Source organism: Oenanthe melanoleuca, chromosome Z (assembly GCF_029582105.1).
Source record: "Oenanthe melanoleuca isolate GR-GAL-2019-014 chromosome Z, OMel1.0, whole genome shotgun sequence".
Classification (NCBI taxonomy): Eukaryota; Metazoa; Chordata; class Aves; order Passeriformes; family Muscicapidae; genus Oenanthe; species Oenanthe melanoleuca.
Genome location: NC_079362.1, coordinates 26,215,651 through 26,234,430, shown reverse-complemented (window position 1 = coordinate 26,234,430; position 18,780 = coordinate 26,215,651). Strand labels below are relative to the sequence as shown.

The 18,780-nt window shown below is 41.2% G+C and overlaps 1 protein-coding gene across 3 annotated transcripts in view; it reads right to left on the bottom strand.

Annotated features, from left to right (window-relative positions):
• Nucleotides 1–18,780, bottom strand: part of LPAR1 (lysophosphatidic acid receptor 1) — a 73,356-nt gene that overhangs the window by 17,058 nt on the left and 37,518 nt on the right. For all 3 annotated transcript variants that reach the window (XM_056514058.1, XM_056514060.1, XM_056514059.1), the window contains exon 3: nucleotides 17,982–18,729. In XM_056514058.1, the coding sequence (XP_056370033.1) occupies nucleotides 17,982–18,729 (748 nt within the window). The remainder of the gene's footprint in view (nucleotides 1–17,981; nucleotides 18,730–18,780) is intronic.

The following is an 18,780-nucleotide window of genomic DNA, read 5'->3' as shown; positions in this document are numbered from 1 at the left end:
TAGATCAGCCCCTATCTGCTATGCTAGGAAAGCAGAGGGGTTAACAGTGGTGCTTTCCCTCTGGCATGCCTTGCCTGCTGCTTGGCTTTGTCCTGTGTTTTCTGCTGCTGGGCATGAGCCTGAGCTCCCAGTGAACTCCTGGCCTCTCCAATGAGACTGTCAAAGACAGCAGTAATCACTCTCTTCTGTCACCTGTCTTCAGCCTAAAGGCAATGCCAGCTTGTTTCTGACAGTGACACAGAGAAGAATCTGCTGCCAGGGCAGAGCTCGTGGCTGGGCTCACTCAAGGGCTCCCAATGGACCTGCCAGTGAACCTGCTGCTTCTGCAAGGCAAGAACTTGAAAACTCTTCCCTTTTAGCACTCTCTGCTTGCCATGGACTTCAGTCCTCAAGTGATAAAGGATTTATATGTCATCCAATGCGAAATCTTTGCCAGCTGCAAATTAAACAATCAAGAATTTTTCAGAACAGAAAACACAGTTTAAACGACCCTTTAAGATGCAGACCAAGGTGATCTGGTAAAAATGCACGTCACCATTATGTACAGCGGGGTAGAACTCTACTTTTAAAAATAATCACTAATAACAATTTCATCAGATGTGGCAGATGACAATGTACAATGAAAACACTTGTGAAAGCATTTGCTTCACACTTGGCGTGCCTGAGACTTCATGCAGACAGTGATGAGGCATCCAGAAAGCAAGCCTACTTTGTTGTCTCATCTGATGGCCCTTATAGCTGCCTAACCCCTCTGACTGATCCTGTGCCATCACCAGGCCTGTCTGTGGAGCACGCTGCCCTGACCTCTCCGTGTGAACAGGCTCTAGGTGCTGGGCTGGGATGTCTGCTCCAAGGGAGGGGACAGCACACAGGCAGGGAGCCAGCCATCAAAGGAACTATAATTCCCCTAACTCCCACGAGCAATTGCAAAAACAAACAGTTGCAATCGCTACAGCATGGAAAGCTAGCCTCTGAAAGGAAAACAAAAGATTCCTCCATGCTCTGTGGAAACCACAATAAATTTTGGCAAAGTTATCAGTCCTCAAAAGAAGGTCTTAGTATGCCTAGGCCACCTACTGTATTGTGTCCTTCTGCTTCAAACAATACAGAGGGTGCAGGATTGTGGAATGGAAAACTGAACCAGTGCAACAGTTGTTGTTGCCTGATGGAAGAGGAATCAAAGGACAAGACTGCTATTAAACCACTATGACAATTTCCACTTGCACTGCATTCAGCAGCTGCACATGTCTGCAGCTCACCTATGGGGCTGAGGAGGCAGTAAATTGACAGACTAGCAGAAGAGGTAAAACTGGGCTAAGAGGATAAAAAAAAGACACCTCCTCAAATTCCTGCTCCCAGCTTTTGTATTGTGCCCTGTTAAAAAAAAATGTACCACACCCAGCACTGTACCCACCAGCACTGCTCAATATTACCAGCACATGCCCAGGAGGTAGAACCTTGGGACCCAGGAAATATGTTTTATTGCAATGCTAACTAATCAAAGCACTTCCACTGAGTACTCCCCAGCTAACAACCCCCTCCCCCTTCAAAATAGTACCTGTGGTATCATTCTGATGTTTTAATTTATCATTGCTCACAGTAGTTCAACTCAGATTATTTTGGAACAGACATGCTAATATAAGAATCAGAAAGACTTCTGCAGGATTGTGTATTTTTATTTTGTCTTAGCAGATACTTGTAGGCTTGTGCCTAAAGCAAACAGGAAATTGCATGAGATAAAATGAGACCTTCCAGGCAAAAAAGCCCTTCACTGAGGAATTTTTGGGTTTAAAAAAAAAGAGATAAACAAGCAATTAGTACACTGTAAGAAAATTGCTTGCAAAATCCTTCTACTCAGCAAATTAATTGCTTCTAAGAAGTACCTCTGCTGATCTAAACAAAAAACAAAGCTTTTTTCCTTTTTCAGAAAAGATTAAAACTCTGCTAACTACTCATCAATGCAGTGAAGGGCACCATTCAGAGATGACTTTATTTTCTTTTAAAATGCTTTAACAATGGAATGTTCAAGCAACTCCAATACAGCAGCAGTATGTAAGGAAGATGTATAGAGAAAAAACCCTTAGGTAAACTTAGATCAACTTTTGCTGGACTTAATTTGAAGTTCCTGGGGATACTTGTTGGCTTCTCCTCATTTTTCTGCAGAGTTCAGAGCAGTGGTCATACCAAAATCAGGCTAGCTAAATGAGGGACAAGTGCAAGGCAGAGGGGCCATTTCAGTGCTTAAGAAAAGCCCATGCTTCCTCTCCTTCTCTTAAACTTAATAGCCTGGAGATTGAGCACAGCTGTGCCTTAAATAAGAAGTTAAACCAACCATCACTGCAAGCTTTCTATCTGCTGGGCTCCAACTGATCTGCAAGCTATGAGGGGAGAAAAAGAGCAGAGGGTCTCTATCCTGGGAATTTTCTAGGAGAGGCATGTAACAAGGGATGAGCCCTCTTATCTACCCTTCAAAATAAGGAGCGTTCAGTTTCTTTAGTCATCCAGTGACACCACAAGGACTTTATTGGCATTGGTGCTCTTGCTGTTGTATTTCCATCCAAACCCTGATATTGTAATTGTTCTCATTAATTACCTACAAGCATGAGAATAGGTAGCTGTGAACAGACTGACCTACTGCAAATTCATTGATTTCACAGCATTTTCAGCACATATTTTTCTGAAAACAAGAACTCACTAACTATATTTTGTGCTGTCTGTCTTGTCTTTAATTACCTTTATTAGAAAAGGCTCATTCAAGTTTAGCCAGCTCAAATCCCTTTAAGAGTGCAGCATCAGTAGCTAAGCTACAGGTGCAGAGTAAGTAATGTGGTCTGTGCAGGACAGTTTTCACTCCCTGCTACTTTGAAATCCACTCCTTTGATGTTCACTGGCTTTGATGTGTTCTATGTAGGTGCAATTATGGCACCATGTTATTGCACTTATGGCTATATGTTTCATTCATAAAAGCAACAAACATAAAAAAACCAAAAAAGGCACCTGTAACTGATCCAATGCATTGATGTTCTTATCTCTTCCTTCTTATTCTGCATGACAGACTAATTCCTATATTCACAGCTCATGTGCAGGAGCTATGGCTTGATGGGAGAAGGCTGAATAGGGAGCTCCTCCAAGGATAAGCTATGGCTGTAAATCTCTGCAGCTGGCTGTGAAGTCTGAGCTTGAACATTGCTGCAATGCAAGCTTTTCTGAGTGGGAAATTCAGATGTTCACAGTAGATGGTGCAGTGCACAGGCAAGACAAAACTCATCAGTAAGTAAGGAAATGAGTTGGTTTGCTAGTTGCAGTAGACATTGTCGGGACATTTGAGACAAGCAGTGAGATGACCATGTATAGGTGCCACCATATGAGCACTGCCATGAGCACAGGGGAAAGAAGAGGCAGAGTAACAATGCCTGCACAAGCACTGCATTTCACTGCAACAGACACATGTAAAAGTTTATGGATGCAACTTAAAACACAATCTTTTCCAGAGAAATGTTGTGTTGAGATGTGTTAGGTTGTTTTATGGCAGAAGAGAGCCAAATGTCACTTGCCACCTCTCCATCTTTATCCTAGCTGTCCTTTCTCAATGTATCCAGTGATGGTCAATGGGCTGTACTCATCTCCTCACCCCTAGGAACACCTGCTGGGTCAGACTCAGCTACACTAAGTGTTATACTAGTGGAAATTCAGAGAGCTAGCTTTTGCTGTCATCACACGTTTACCACATATACTCATCTTGCAACTTAGTGCATTTTTCGTCATCTGTATTATTTGTATTTTAGGTACTCATGTGTGCTTTCACAGAGAGTGTTCTGATCATGAGCAATCCAAGAACCTGCATCTCCACAGCTCATGAAATGACACTATTTTGTACCTGGCTGTGAGAGCTATCAAATGCCATCAGACCTTTTCATTCTGGCTGTGGGGGTTCACTAGGTTTACAGTGTATTGTGTGGTATTGGTCTACCTGTGAGATTGTAATTGGAGCAGCTCTTATTGAACATGGCTGGATTTAGAGTGCTGCATTGTCTCTGTATTTCTGTTACTCAGTGTGGAATTGTCTTTGACCCAGAATCTAAGCCCAGCCAACACCAGCGCCTTTGATATCTGAGGACTATCTGGAACAAAAGAGCATTTATTTTCCTGTTAAATTTCCTTATTCTTCATGTGTCAGAAAGGTTTGCCTTCCTCCCAATGTGACAGCATCACAGAGGTGTCTTTATCAGCCCTTGAGGCTGAACTCTAAGCAAGTCCTCTAGCCAGAAGAGACTGCCACAAAGAGGAGAGCTGTGGTCACAGCAATAAGGGGTCTCCTGGAAAACCTTCATACCAAGGGCACAAACTGCAATATGCATACACACCCTTTAATCAAATACGCTGAAAATATCCTAACACAGTACTCCATCTAAATTAAAGAAAAATTCATACATGAACCGAGCTACTGAATCATTAAATATTTCCAGATATTTCTCTTACTGATACCTTTCATGTTGGTTTATCAAGTTTCCAAAACTACTGGTAGCCTAACAACTCTTTTCACAGGTCTTAAAAGCTGGCAATGTGCCTGGTGTTTCCAAGAACTTTATTTGCTGAGGCGTGAGAAATAGAGGTGTTTAAAAAACAAAAAGTACACTACCCACCTTTTCTTGTTTTTTTGAAACGAGTGTCAGTGTATGTCACAGAAGTGGAGGATATAGTTTCAAGATGTGCAACAAATACCTCTTACTATCACGGACTTCAGGACACACATAAGTCCACTATAAAGCACTGCTGTAAAATGCTGCCTTCAAAATTGCATACATGCAGATATTTATGCAATTCTATCAGGGTACTGGAGCCTGTGCACTGTACTGGCACTATTTTCTATTAAAAAAATCCAACTTAACTCGTTACAACAGTATCAGAAGCTTTCTGCTTGGGCTGGCACTTTTGTTTGTTGTGCTTTCTTCTTTCCTACGTACATCTGAGGAGATGCTCAGTGAAACTGCTGCATCTGTTAGACATTTATTTACCTTTTCTGTTGGAAAGCAACTGCAGCAAAAAGAGGCAGTGAACTTAAATTTCAAATGAAAAGGATGCCAAGCTTCTCTAAAAGTCCTCTGGCAAGTATAATTTATTTTTTTGTTGTTATTTTGGGGGAAATCTGCAGTCAATATTGTAATATGCTATGAAGACATCTCATAAGAGACACTTTGCAAGATTCCCTGTACTGTAGGAGTCAAGGGTAATTCTTGATAGTCTGCAAACTTTGGGAAGAAAGGTGAATTGTTTTAAAGTGAAATTCATAAAGTACAAAGCTTATGAATGCTTCATGGTCAAAGTTTTAATATATTTCAGCACTGTTTTCAAGGCCAAGGCTAGGTTTGAAATCTGGTTCGTGTCCCTTCTAAGATTTCAACAGTATTTGCAGAGAAATCCTTGTGTTTATACAAACAAATGCAGAATTTGCACTTCCGCCAGCCCTCTCAACTCATTTTAAATGCACGAGATTTTGAAGTTTGAGGCACTATTGTATGCACTGTATCCTAGAAAATTGCTACATCTGTGGCTGTACATACCTCCCAAAGGTAAATACTCAAATAGGTGCAATTTCCTTATGGATCAAACCTTAACCAGACATTATTTCTGTGCAATCTTCTTTTTCAATTACTGATGATCAATTAAGTCCTGGACTTAGGAACTGGAAATACAAGACAACTACTAAAATAAAATAAAATAAAATCTGAAAAAATATCTTTCTGATGTTGAGTTTCCCAGAGCACTGAGGAGAGGTTATAGTCTTGGAAAGTCATGTATCCTCTGCACCTTTAATCAGTGCATGTGTCTCAGGCCTGGTTGGTTTCTGGGAGCTCCTGTGGATGCAGAGGGAGCTGCCCAGGGAAATAATCCCTACACCCAGACCCCCAAAATCTCAGCAGCAATACTAAATTGACCTGCACTTGGCCCTGTCATTTCACAGCCTGGTTCCAATAATTCAAGAAAAAAAAAATTTGCTCTTCTTTCTAAGAGTAAATCTCTATACATTGGGTATTTATGCCTATGTTAGTGGTTTGCAGGAAGCTGGCTACACTTCGCTTTCTGGAAGTAGGACTGGAATTGTTTTTCTATGCCATGCCACAAGCCAGGAGAGTCTGGCAGCCCAGTCCACCTCAGAGGCACATGAGATGGGGCCACTGGTGCTCCAGGACAGGAGGGTCTCTACTCTGAAGGCCCCAGAACATCCTTCGACAGCTCAGCCTCCCAGGAATTATCCCAGCAGTTAGGCTGGCTGTCAGAGGTGCTGCTTCTACCTGCTAGCCAAAAGGCACAAGGCCATGCAGACAAAGTTATAAATAAAGAGAGTGGAGAGATGGGAACTGAGGGAAAGGAGAGGCAAGAGGGTGAAGAATAATAATAAAAAAAATTAAAAGCAAAATCTCATGGGAAACAGCATCAATCAGCACTGTGTTCTCTGGAATGTGCTTAAAAGATCACATTTCTGGAGTGCATATGGCTTTACCCACACCTCTCTACTTTCTGGGGCAAGGCCAGTGTACCTGAAAGCCTTCTGCTTTATAACAGGACTACACATGGTGAGTGCAGCACTCAGGTATTTGATGGGTGAATTGGCAGGAAGTTCATCTAAAGAATGCTACATTACTTATTTCAAGCTAAGTACTTTGCTTTGCTCGTTTACTTAAATTGATCCCTCCTCCCCATAGAGTGAACCAAGCCAAGCTTTTCTGCTGGAAAGACAGAAACCCACACAACTAATTTTGTGCAGAACTCTGGCTAACTAGGCAAGGATCAGACCAGTGAAGGACCATTTTCAGACCCTGTGGTCTACAGGGACATTCCAGTCTATTAACCAATATGCATTCACTTTACCTTTTCTTTTTTGGTGTTTGTTTGTGTGATAACAGTAGGAAAGAAGTTAAGCTACAAAATACTCTGATAATACTCTCTCCTTGTTGAAGGAGGGTAAATATAAAATGCAACTGGAAGGCCAAGCGTGCTCACAAGGCTGAGGACTGGGCAGCAAGCAAACCACCAGCAATGATCCCTGGGCACACAGCACCCTTAAAGCTATGTCTTTCAACCTGACATCTATCCAGTTTTCAAATTTAGTCTGTTTAAACAGAGAAAGTGGCAACCATTCTACAAAAACACAATAGTTTTACACAATATTTTTTTACTGTCTATATACTTATCTTTTGCTTAGAAAATTCGCCTCTAAATTACTCCTTGTACTTCTCTAGAAAAGTAAAAAATGGGCACCTTAAAGCAACTTAAAACAAGGGAAGATGAGAATTATCAATGCCATATGTCAGAACAAGTTCTTTCTGAGGTTATATCAATACCAGAAGATGTGAAACAGCTCCCTCAAAACTGCTTTTAGAAGAACAAGGAAGGTACTGAATCCAGGGGAGCTTGGCAGCTTTTCCTTCTTTTAACAGCTAAATCCCCTCCCTTTTCTTCAGGAGATGACTTCTTTCGTGAAGGAAGATATTTCAAAAATCCTAACTGGTCTCGCATATCTATGTTATATTAACAAACTTGTAATCAGATACCAAGTACTTTATTAAAAACAGAAAGACCCAGGCAGATAGCTCTTACTCAAACACAAAAAAATGCAACAGAATTACTCTCACTCCCCTCAAACATGTCCCAACCTTTTTGCTTTACGGTAACCTCACAGGCTTTTAATGCCAACATCAAGGAATCAGTTACTTCACCCTCTGCAACACAGACGAGGCTACTCTGCTAGCAGCAGCAGATGGCCACCCCACGGCAGATATGTCTGGGGCAGTTTTACAGACCAAGTTCTCACCTTCCCAGCTGCAAAACTTTAGATCACCCTACCCACACACTTCAAAGCACTCATCCCTGTTCGAATTCCTCCTGTTTGTTGGTGGTTTGGAAATAAAGAATTTTTACTTACAGCAGTTCCCTCTGCTCCAGTAGGTCACTAGATAGCACAGACTGACAGACAACACCAGAGCATGGAACTTAAATACCTCAGATTTACAAACGATGTCACAGCTTCTGAAGTCTCATGACCTTCCATACAACCTCTGAGCCCTTGCTGCTCCCTAGGCATTGATGGGAAAGGATATGTGTCCAGCAGTGGACCTCTCAGGTTACACTAGCAGCACACTTGGACACACCACCAGCGTTTCTCCATATGGATACAGGAAAATGCACTTCAGAGACATTTGCTTAGGCTGAGGAATGCAGGAGTACGACACAAAGTTTTCCCAAATGAGAACTACAGAAAGGATGGGGATCTTGTGCTGCTGTTGCTGGTTCCAGCTTTAAAGAAGGGTATCAAACGTGAAATGTGTGAGAGAAACTTACGGTGGACCAGTGAGGGGGGGGAAAAAAAGAAATAAAAATATGTCTGAAAGAAGAAAAAAGAAAGTAAAAGTAGTCCATCAGTGAGCTTGTTGACAGCATCTCCATGAAAATAGGAAAGCTGTTCTACTGCCACCAGAAGAACTCAGAGTCATATCTTCCTTTCACATTCATATTCTAAATACAATTATTAAAAAAATGCAGAAACTAACATCCTTTTTGATGAACGTTCTTTTTGTGCTGAGGCTAGAAGGATGGAAGGATGCCTGCTGTTTGAAAGCTATCAAGCACTGCTGACCATTTTCCACTGCACTGACTGGCTGCTGTAGCTCAGGTGTCTCAGCAAGTTTTGCCATCAGCAATAACTCTGATTTGATGTTAAGAGCCATAGTTTCATTGAAACTATAAAGACAAAAATAATTTTATATTGAAAATCATTATTCTGTTTTCATGCATTACCCCAGAAAAAAACAAACCCAGAATACTTAATCACACTGTTCATGTGCAGTGAAGCAATGCAGAAGGAGCACTCTTGCACAGAACAGTCTGTTATTGTCAGTGCTTTCCACTGGTGGAAACAAACAAGAGTTCAGAGCCTCACTGAATGCAGCTTTACAATGAGACAAGTTAACAGCTGGCATTTTTGTTCACATAATTTCTAAGCAGAGGCCTAGCTGTAAATTTGACTTAGCACTTGAGTGGTGTTTGCTGAAACAAAGACAAATGGAATCACAAAGGTGAAAACAGAAGCCAGTGGCTGGACATGAACCTCACTTCATACCTTCAGACTGCAAATGCTTTCCTTTAAGAGTTGCCAAGGATGTATCATCTTTAGCTGAGGGGGCAAGAAATATAATCGGGAAAGTCAGTGAACAACATGAGCAAAACATTTAGAAGCAAATTCTCCATGTAACTATGTGGTTTCTAGAGGACAGAAATGTTATGTTGTGAGCAGCAGCCATTCTCTAAAAGCACAATTGTTGCTTCTTCTAAAGATCAGATGGGCTCCCATCTTTCCTTCAAAAAAATTCAAAATTCAAATTTCAAAATTCTCCAATTTTGAGAGATCAGTAGAACTTGGTCATGTGCTGGCATTTTACAGTAAGCCTTCTTGTATATGCTGATTTTCAAAATTTCTTCGTGGTAACCATTTCTGCCTTGGGTATTCAGCAAAGTTTACCAAGGCCTCTGTTTTAGAGCAAATGTCCCACAAAACATGCCCAGCTGCATTGTTTTGGAGAAGCCCAGGTTGATGAGTACCCACTCGTGGATGTAGCACTGCTAAGTGGGGTCTGATCTCAGAGTAAGATGGGTTATCCATTTAGATTTGGTGAGGATTTTTCAGTAAGTGACTACCACTCCTTAGCCAGCCTTTTGTTATTCTACCTGGATGCAAGTGAAAATCTTGGATTCTATTTTTCAAGGTCAAGGTGTGATTTCCAAGTCCTATTATTAAAAGGAAATAAAAACAAATTCTCAGGGCCTGAGAAATAGACCTACTTTTGCCATTGTAATTAATTTTTAGAAGCTTCTTTGAAAAAGGACAAAAACCTATGCAAGCAACTAGAATAATTTTTTTTGTTTTTATTTTTTTTAATCAAAAGGTGAAGTGCAATAACTACTTAAGGTTTACCCCTTTCTGGCCACTCCTGGAAAAATGAAAAGAGTTTTCATCTGCCCTTTAAATTTATTTTTTCCATGAAAAGGTAATAAATTACACTGAAGTCAGGGGAAAGACTTGTTAAACAAAGCCTCATTTTCATCATACTTAAAAGAATGTATTTACTAGAGACATTTTCCCTCTCAAGAATAAAATAAAATAAAACCACATTCCTGTCTTGGGAAATGATGAAAGGTCCTCAAAGTGCATTTTCAAAGGATTCTGAATGAAAAGAAATAATTCTTATTCTTAACTGAAGAGGAAAAGAAGGAGAAAACTTCTCAATGTATTCCCCAGGATGAAGCACTGAATGCCATAAGGATATCTGCAATACTTTAGAGAAAAGACAGTTACCAGGGATTTATCAGCTTTAACTGTGGATGCAATAAAATTAACTGAGAGAACTAACTGAAGAAATTAAGCAAAACATTTAGAATGAGACTTTCTATACATCCAGCCATACTCTGTGTTTGGAGAGAGTTGCCTGGATACAAGGCATCAGCAACTTCTGCTTCATCAAATGGAGCTTGCATGGGCTTGCTTTGGAAAAGAAAGCTGCTTATGAAGTTTATCACACAAACAAACTGACACACTCTACTTCCAGACACCTTGCTCCCTCATTATTTTTCCTTCCAGCTCCCTCATTATTTTTCCTTCCAGCGTCCTCACCAGCCAATCAGTAACAGGAAGAGATTTGGTTTGGGACTACTAGAAAAAATTCAAGAATATCCACCAGAATTGATTTGCAGGTCAGTAAATGACAATAAAAATGATCAGTGACTGGGATTTTGAGACAGAGCACATATAGTACTGCTTTTACTAGCAGCATGAAATTTATCAAGCAATCAAGAAACATCCTATAGAGGGTGTTAAATTTATGTCACTGCATAATTACGTACATATTGTACATAGATCCTTGGCAAGTTTTCATGCCTCCATTTTTGTAACTGGAAACAGAAAACCCAACTGATTTTTAATAATTCTTTGTGAAAATTTGTCTTGTTAGAAAATAGTGACAAACCTGTCTTATATAGTGTATCTATGAAGAAAATATAATACAGACATTTACAAGCATAAAAATATCAGTACACTTGTGACAAATCACTGACTAGAAGTTAAAGTTCTTGCTATCAAATCTGAATGATTTCACAATTAAACTTCCTAACAAAATATGCAATATAGACTTTCATTCCTCTTCATCTACTGGCAAGCTAAAAGTACAGTGTTACTTAAGGCAATACTAAAATGTCATTAAGATGCACAGGGGAAATAAAAAAACCCAACAACAAAACCAAAAAGATAATACATAATACACAAGGCCTGGAAACCACCAACTCCCTACACTGCATGTTTTTTCCTGTAAGGAAGCTTTTGAGGAGCAATCAGAACTATTTGTAAGGCCAAGGGAGAAATCCAAGTAATCCAAAATCCAGTAGGATAGATAAGGTGTGCTATAAATAAGAAGTTTAATCAAGATTTCAATTTTTTTGTGCAAATCTTTAATGATATGGTTTGAAAGTACAGCTGTCACACTGCATCTCTGAAAACATTTGTTAAAACGTCAGTCTTCCATACAATGTAATAAGAGTTTATCCTTTAAACTCTATGAGCTCTCCATTTAGACTACAGTCATCAACAACAGTTTCCCAGTTTACTTGACTGTAGGGTTAAATTCACAGTTCATGCACATTTAAAATATACTTATCAAAAACACTGGGGCTGCACATAACTGCAACCTGTGTGCTAGAACAGAAAGTCACTGATGCTCAGACTTGTATTGCCTGCACCAGTTACAGAGTTTATTGCCCTGTTTTTTCTGTCAGGATTAAATCAATACACAAGTGACATTTCTGTGATGCAGAGGTCAGGCAGGGTTGGTGACTCTGAACTGGCCCCCTGTACAGACCACAGGGTTACATGGTTTTATGGTTTCACACTGCACCACTTCCAGAGTAGAAGTGTGAAAAATGCTGCTCTCATCTGAACTCCAGCCTGATGTTACTGTCCAGTCCACCTGTCTATGGAAAATACAATAACTACAAGGAAAAATACCTCACTGGATGCTGCTCTTGTCCCCATAAGCCACTGCTACCTGGTAGAATGACATTCCCAAGCTAAGACAACATCCTCAATTTCAGTCATCTCAGGAAAAATGCTACTGCAAAGCTCATCTCTCTTGACAGCAGCAGGACTCCTCAAGGAGGAGGTAAATAGGTGAAATTGTCTTCTTGCAGTCACTGGGCTCAGAGTTAAATCCTGGCTTCTCCAAAAGCTCATCTTATAAGCCGTATTGTGCTAAGAGGGACAATTCTTCTTTTGGCCCACAGCAAAAATGTTCCATGGGCAGGGAAGGTCTGTCAAAGTGTGAGTGATACCATAACCAAGCTCTGTCTAGACATGACCATCTTCATCTCAGTCCAGGACCACAGCCTTGGCAACTGCTAAAATATATTTCATATTGTTTAGGGCCAACAAAGATAAGTGATTCCAGTTAATTACCTGATGCTACATGAGGGTTATGGAAATAAAGACATGCCTGTATCAAGGCATCATGTGCTGTCAGTCAGGCTGTAGCATTATTTAATAGTTTTTTATATTCTGCTGATAATCTAGTGCTTTTACTACATGAGAAGAAAAAGGGAGTGAAGATGAAGACTGCACATCAAAACAACCACTCAGAAAGGTTAAAGTTATCAAAAATGCACTTTACTTGCTTGAACAGTGTAGCTACAGCATATGTGTACACTCATGTGTGTTAACAGTTTTTTGCTGTTTTCCAATCCCATTTGGTACCTAGATGTGAAAGAAAAGCTACAGGAGTACGAAAATAAGTCTCATGCAATTCATAACTGCAGCAGAGAGGGCAGGAAAAAAGCTGTTGCTGAGCAGTTCTACCCTTCCAGATGTTTATACTGAACTTCCAGATGTTTTTTTAACATCTTATTTCTTTGCTATAATAAGTAAATAACTGTCTTCAAACACAGTGAGAGTCCTTTAAATCAAAATTTTTACAAACACAAAGTTTATACAAAAAGAACCTTCAACATTTTTATCTGGGCCCACATTAGTTTCCCAATATTACAGAATAAACCACGTTCCTGCAAACAAAGTGGATGATTCTACAGGCAGGAAAGTCCTAAGTGTCTTTTTATTTCCCAGGAACAAAAAGAATAAACAATTATGAATTCATTGTTTGGTCTCCCTACATCCTGAGGGCTAGCTGTGGTTCTTGCCTCAACAGGATGCCTCATTTTGACCAAACAACATTGAGAACTCACCCAACACAGAAGGCTAATCATCAGGATTAGTAAAAAATACAAATAAGAAGGTTTGTTGGTGTTGTGCTTATTTGAAATTCAGTTATAAACTCTCAGTATAGAATCTCACAGTCTAAACTTTAAATAGAGGGGAGTGCCCAAAGATGCATATGGAGGTATATGGCAGAGTTATTCATGCTATAAAAACAAGAGGTGACAAATTAGATGGATATTTAATCAGCATTTAGGCAGGAGAAATACAGGTTAGCTCTCCAACAACAACATTCCAAGCCAGTACTTCTCTACAAATGCAGGTTTGAAAAATACCTGAAAGACCCTAACCTTTCATGACTGATTCTGGGCCAAGGAAGTCCTGATCAGAACTAGTTTATCCAGGTCTGGCCTCTGAAATCCTTAATTTGGTGCTTTCACTCCTTCTTAAAATAATAGTTAGATATTGTCATCCATTTTTGGGCCAGTGACTGGCCCAGACAAATGCTTTCAGAGCCCAGCTATGATCCCCAGCAGAAAAACAGTTCAGCTTTGTCTTTAAATGTAACATGAGGAAAAGTGGAGAACAGAAGACAGGATGCCAAGTTTCAGCTGATGTATCTGCTCAGTTTCTGCCTGTTCCCTGATTGCTCATTTAAAGGGAACACGTGGTGGTGAAAGGCAAAGTGTCACTGAGCTGCATGCCAAACCAGGCATGATTTTATTGCTGTGTGCTGTACAGAGATCAGTCCTTCCTCAGTTCCAATGCAAAGGAAAGGCATGGTTTAGAGAAAGAGCTTTATGTTCCTTGTCACTTTTGAAAGATTTCAAAAGCAGCCTTGTTAAAAGAAAAACGGGCTCGCTATGAAATCACTTCCTTCTGTTTAAACTATTTTACTCAAGGAAAAAAACAAGAGGGCATTAAAAAAAAAAAGAAAAAAAAGAAAAAAAAATCTGTTCTTTGCTTCTGCCTTGTTCCTAGTACTCAGCATGGCCTGCTCTGTGGGGTGACGCGGTGTGCCAGATCCCGACCGCTCCGCCGGGCGCTCGGCGCGGCCGCAGCCCTGGGCGCACAATCGCCCCTTGTCAGAGCAGCTGGCACCCTCCCTGCACTGCCTGACAGCAGCTCTGCCCGCAGCTCTGCACCCCCGGGGGCAGCTCCTCTCCCCGGAGCAGGCAGCCAGGCACGGGGAGGGCAGGCCGTGCTCGGCAGCGCGCAAACAAGCAGCTCTTGTGCTGCCTCCTGCCCCCCAAACACAGTGGGAATGCAGACAGGGGAAAGGATGCTCTTCTGCTTGCGGCAGCAGCGTGGCTTTGCCTGGGAGCACAGCCAGCAGGACAACTCCAGGACACCCGTTTATGGAAGTCTAAAAGTCAAATGAACAGTTCACTGCTGACCAATTCACCATGGGGTTACTTAGGGCTGAGCAACATTTTAACAAAAATTCTAAGATGAGGAATGGTTTGCCTCCTTCTGCCAATGCTCACAGGTTTACCCAGAACCCCCACTCTGTTTTCCTTTCAATCCCAAGGTACCCTCCCTCTCCTCCAAAATTAATTGTCTTCTCCTTTGTAAAGTAGGCTGGCACAAACCAGCTCCCTTCCCCACTCGGCTGTGGGGCAGGAGAGGAGGGACAGGGATCTTCAGAATAAACTGCTTTCTCTCCCACCTTCACTTCCTGCCAAAAGTTGGTTTCTTGCCTCAAACTAATATATTGAGTAATATGTTATTACCCTGATCTGCACCATTAGGGAAGGCAGGAGTTATTTTCCTCCTATGTTTTTGAGATTCATCTATGTAGAAAAAGCCAGATAACGTGAGATAAATGTTTAGCAAATTGCTCCATGCAGCCTAAGACCCACCTTTTCTGCCCTTCCCAAAGCTCCAGTAGATAAACTTGCAGCACTGTCTTTTCAAGAAGGCACTCAGGAAGTATGACCCTTGAAATTAAATTTTCTGCTTAAGAAAACTTTAAGCCAGGCTTACAAGTAGACTGCAGTGATAAGATCACCAGCACACCTGCCTGATCAACACGCTGACCACACTGTTTGCTTGAGAGATATCTGCTGATATTGGAGATATCTGCTGCCCAGAAGTGCTTTGAAGTGATGCTTAGCTCTTCTTCTTTAGAACTACAAAACAATCCTCCCCTGAAGTGCAAATCCAGCAATGTGTGATGGTACTCCCCAGCTGATGGCAACTAATGAACATTTCTCATGATGTGCCTAGCAGTCTGGCAACACCTTGATGCACACATATTTAACTCCCCAAAAGCTTCTGTGGTTAACCCAAAGCCTAATTCTTAACTGCAGTATTTTTATTTATTTATTTATTTATTTATTTCTTAAATTAAAAGACTTTATACAACAAACCTATAGCTGCTTCCCAACCATCTTTAGCTTGCAAATGTGCCTCACAGGTGGTGAGGTGAAAGCATTGCTGCTTCATTACACCACAGGCCTACGACTCCTCTAGCTTTCCTCTAGTAACCACATTACTTAGGAAAGAAACCAAACTGAACCAAAACCTTTGCAAAACAATACCATGGTGGGGGCTACAAAAATGATGAAGAGTGTCACAACTTACAAGTGCCTTTGTTTCCCTTGAACAGATTTAATAAAATAATAAGTTATTGTTTCTGTAAATGGTGTTTTACACAGATTAGAAGAGATGCTTAAATACAGTGTGTGTGAAACACTGAAGTGCAGCAGTAACAAGAAGTAAGATTCTGTTTGAGTTTTGAAGAAACCTTCAACATATGCCAGTTGCTGTTCTGAAAAACCTCGCCTTAATGAAAAATCAGAGGTATAATTGAATCACATCTGCAGCTAAACTGACCTCACCTTCAGTTTAGCTAATGCCCCTTAACCCCTGGAGCTCTTTCACTCTTTCTAGAACAATACCTGAAAAAAATATACTTATTAGGGCAAAAAAGGAGTCACTTTATGCCCCTTGTACATCACTACTGTTGTGGCCTCAATGGCCTGTATGTCTTCCCTCTGACCTCTTCTCACAGGAGAAGGAAGGACAGTGTGGTCACCACCTATCCTTCCTGCTGCATACACAGACCTCTACTACCATACATATTTGGGATTAGCTGACATTTCCTATTTGTTCAATGACTGTTCACTGCTACAACTCCACATTGCATTGGTAGAAGTGCCTACTATTTTCCACTCACTTTTTAGGGGGTGTCTTTTGCCTTTTTTTTTTTTTTTTTAATTCTGAGCCAGTCTTTCACCACATAGGAAATACTACACTTTGTATTAACAATAATATTTTCAGGAAGGAAAACATAGAACTGTTACCCAAGAGAGGACTGCAAAACCCAAATTTTCTTTGTATCCTTAACCTTATCTTGCCTTCTGCCATGAGAACAGTGGAGATGGGAAGGGACAGATTTTTGAACCACCAGGAAGCTGGAAAAGGCTTTACCAATTGCTACAATCTCCCTTGCAAAACTCATAGAAATTCTTCCCCTGAAGAGAAGAGCAGGACATGGAGGAATACATCTTATCAATGATTTAAAAGGTTAGTTAGTTAAACTGCACAGTTTATACTCTGGTTAAAAAGCAAATCGCTAGGTCAGAGTACAACATGTAAATTCTCAAACTAACAGGTGAATAGACACAGTGACTCACACTGATTCTCTGCAACCATTCTGCCACGTTTGTGATAGAAGGCACAAGTCACAACAAAAACCTATGGTAACCATAATGTGAAGCAGATAAATGGGGCTATGTTTTGGGCTTTGTGGACTTTGGGCATAACAATTGCATTTATGGACTATAAGGCAACCATCTGGTGCAACAGGGTACTGAAATACCTAGAAACCCATGTACTGTACTGCAAGACCTAATAGGTGAGAACACATACTGGGACAAGGAGACAAGCTGCACCATCCTTGCTGCCTTCAGCTCACTATCATCTGCAGCAGCAAGGAACAGAACAAGCAACAAAAAAATCACCAGGGAACAATACTCAGCATTTAGGCTGTGCCTCTGCGTAAGGAAACTGGGAGCCCCAGACAAAACCCAAGTAGAACTATTCACAAAATGACATGAACCTCCTGAATCCAAAGCATGTTACGGTATTTCCATTCCAAGCTCTGAAGCTTAGGCACCTCCTGAGCAGTGTGCTGAAGTACATCAGTATCTCACATGCTATTTTCTTGTATTAGCAAATGGTCAGATACTGATCTGTACTAAATACTATAGGGCTGAGTACATGCAATCCTGCTTGACACACAATCATTTTGTGAATAATCTGTAGCACCCCACTGTTCTCCATATACTGGAATTTTGCTTGAATACACAGAACACCTTTCATGTGGCAAAAAAGGAGAGAACAGGTATTTCAGTGGAATACAGGGGCCTTCCCTGTACTATTTAAAGTTTGAAGTCATTTGGCATCTTCAAAGGAAAAAGGACGAGCACTACATATAATAGGTTGGTACAAAAGGTTTTAAACATGAGCTGCTGCAAAAATACACCACATTACATCTGGATTTTCACCAGTTTTGTGTTACAGGGCTGAATGACCATGTTACATGAACTCCATCAATAAGCTTGATAGTCTCAGTGGTTACAGTAGTGAACTCTGGGTGTTCTTATTGTCTGCGCCTCTTCTAGCATCTTCCAAATTCTGCTGACCCCCAGGAGCTGACCATGCACTACTGAAATCGCCTGATAAGAAACAGAGCAGGGAGAACAGGGTGGGCAAGGTAAGCACTTACCAAGCACGATGACCACAGTCTTCAGGAGGCTCATCATGGTGTCCCGATTCCTGCGGGGCCCAGAACTGTGCCTGGACATTCTCATAGTCCTTTGGCGAACGTACCCAAAGATGTGAGCGTACAGGACCACCATGACCACAAAAGTGACCAGGTTGAAAATGGCCCAGAAGACCAGGTAGGAGTCACTGTAGAGTGGTGCCATGTTGGAGCAGTGAGTGATATCACAGATGCAGTTCCATCCGACGCTGGGAATGGCGCCCATGACGATGGCCATAGTCCAGATAACGACGATCACGACGACCACGCGGCGGTTGCTCATCCGCGTGTGCAGCTGCATTCGGAAAACTGTAATGTGCCGCTCAATGGCGATGGCCAGCAGGTTGGCCACCGAGGCCGTCAGACTGGTGTCTATGAGGCCCTGACGGAGCAGCCAGGTGCTTACAGTCAGTCTTCTAGTGTTGGGTCCTGTGTTGAACATCAAGTAAAAGTAGGCCAGCCCTGCAAAAAAGTCCGCAGCAGCTAAGTTGGCCATTAAGTAATAAATAGGAAAGTGGAATCGGCGATTGACATAAATAGCCACCATAACCAAGAGGTTGGCCAGCATTATGAAGATGCAGACGGTAATCCCCAGTCCCATTACAAGCTTGCTGACAGTGTTCCATTCAGTGGCTAGATATTTTCCACTTCGGTTATAAAAGAAGGCAATGGTTTCATTGTAGTAGCACTGTGGTTCACTCATGGCTGTGGACTGAAAGAAGAGGGAAAAAAAAAAAAAAAAAAGAGAGAGAGAGAAAAAAAA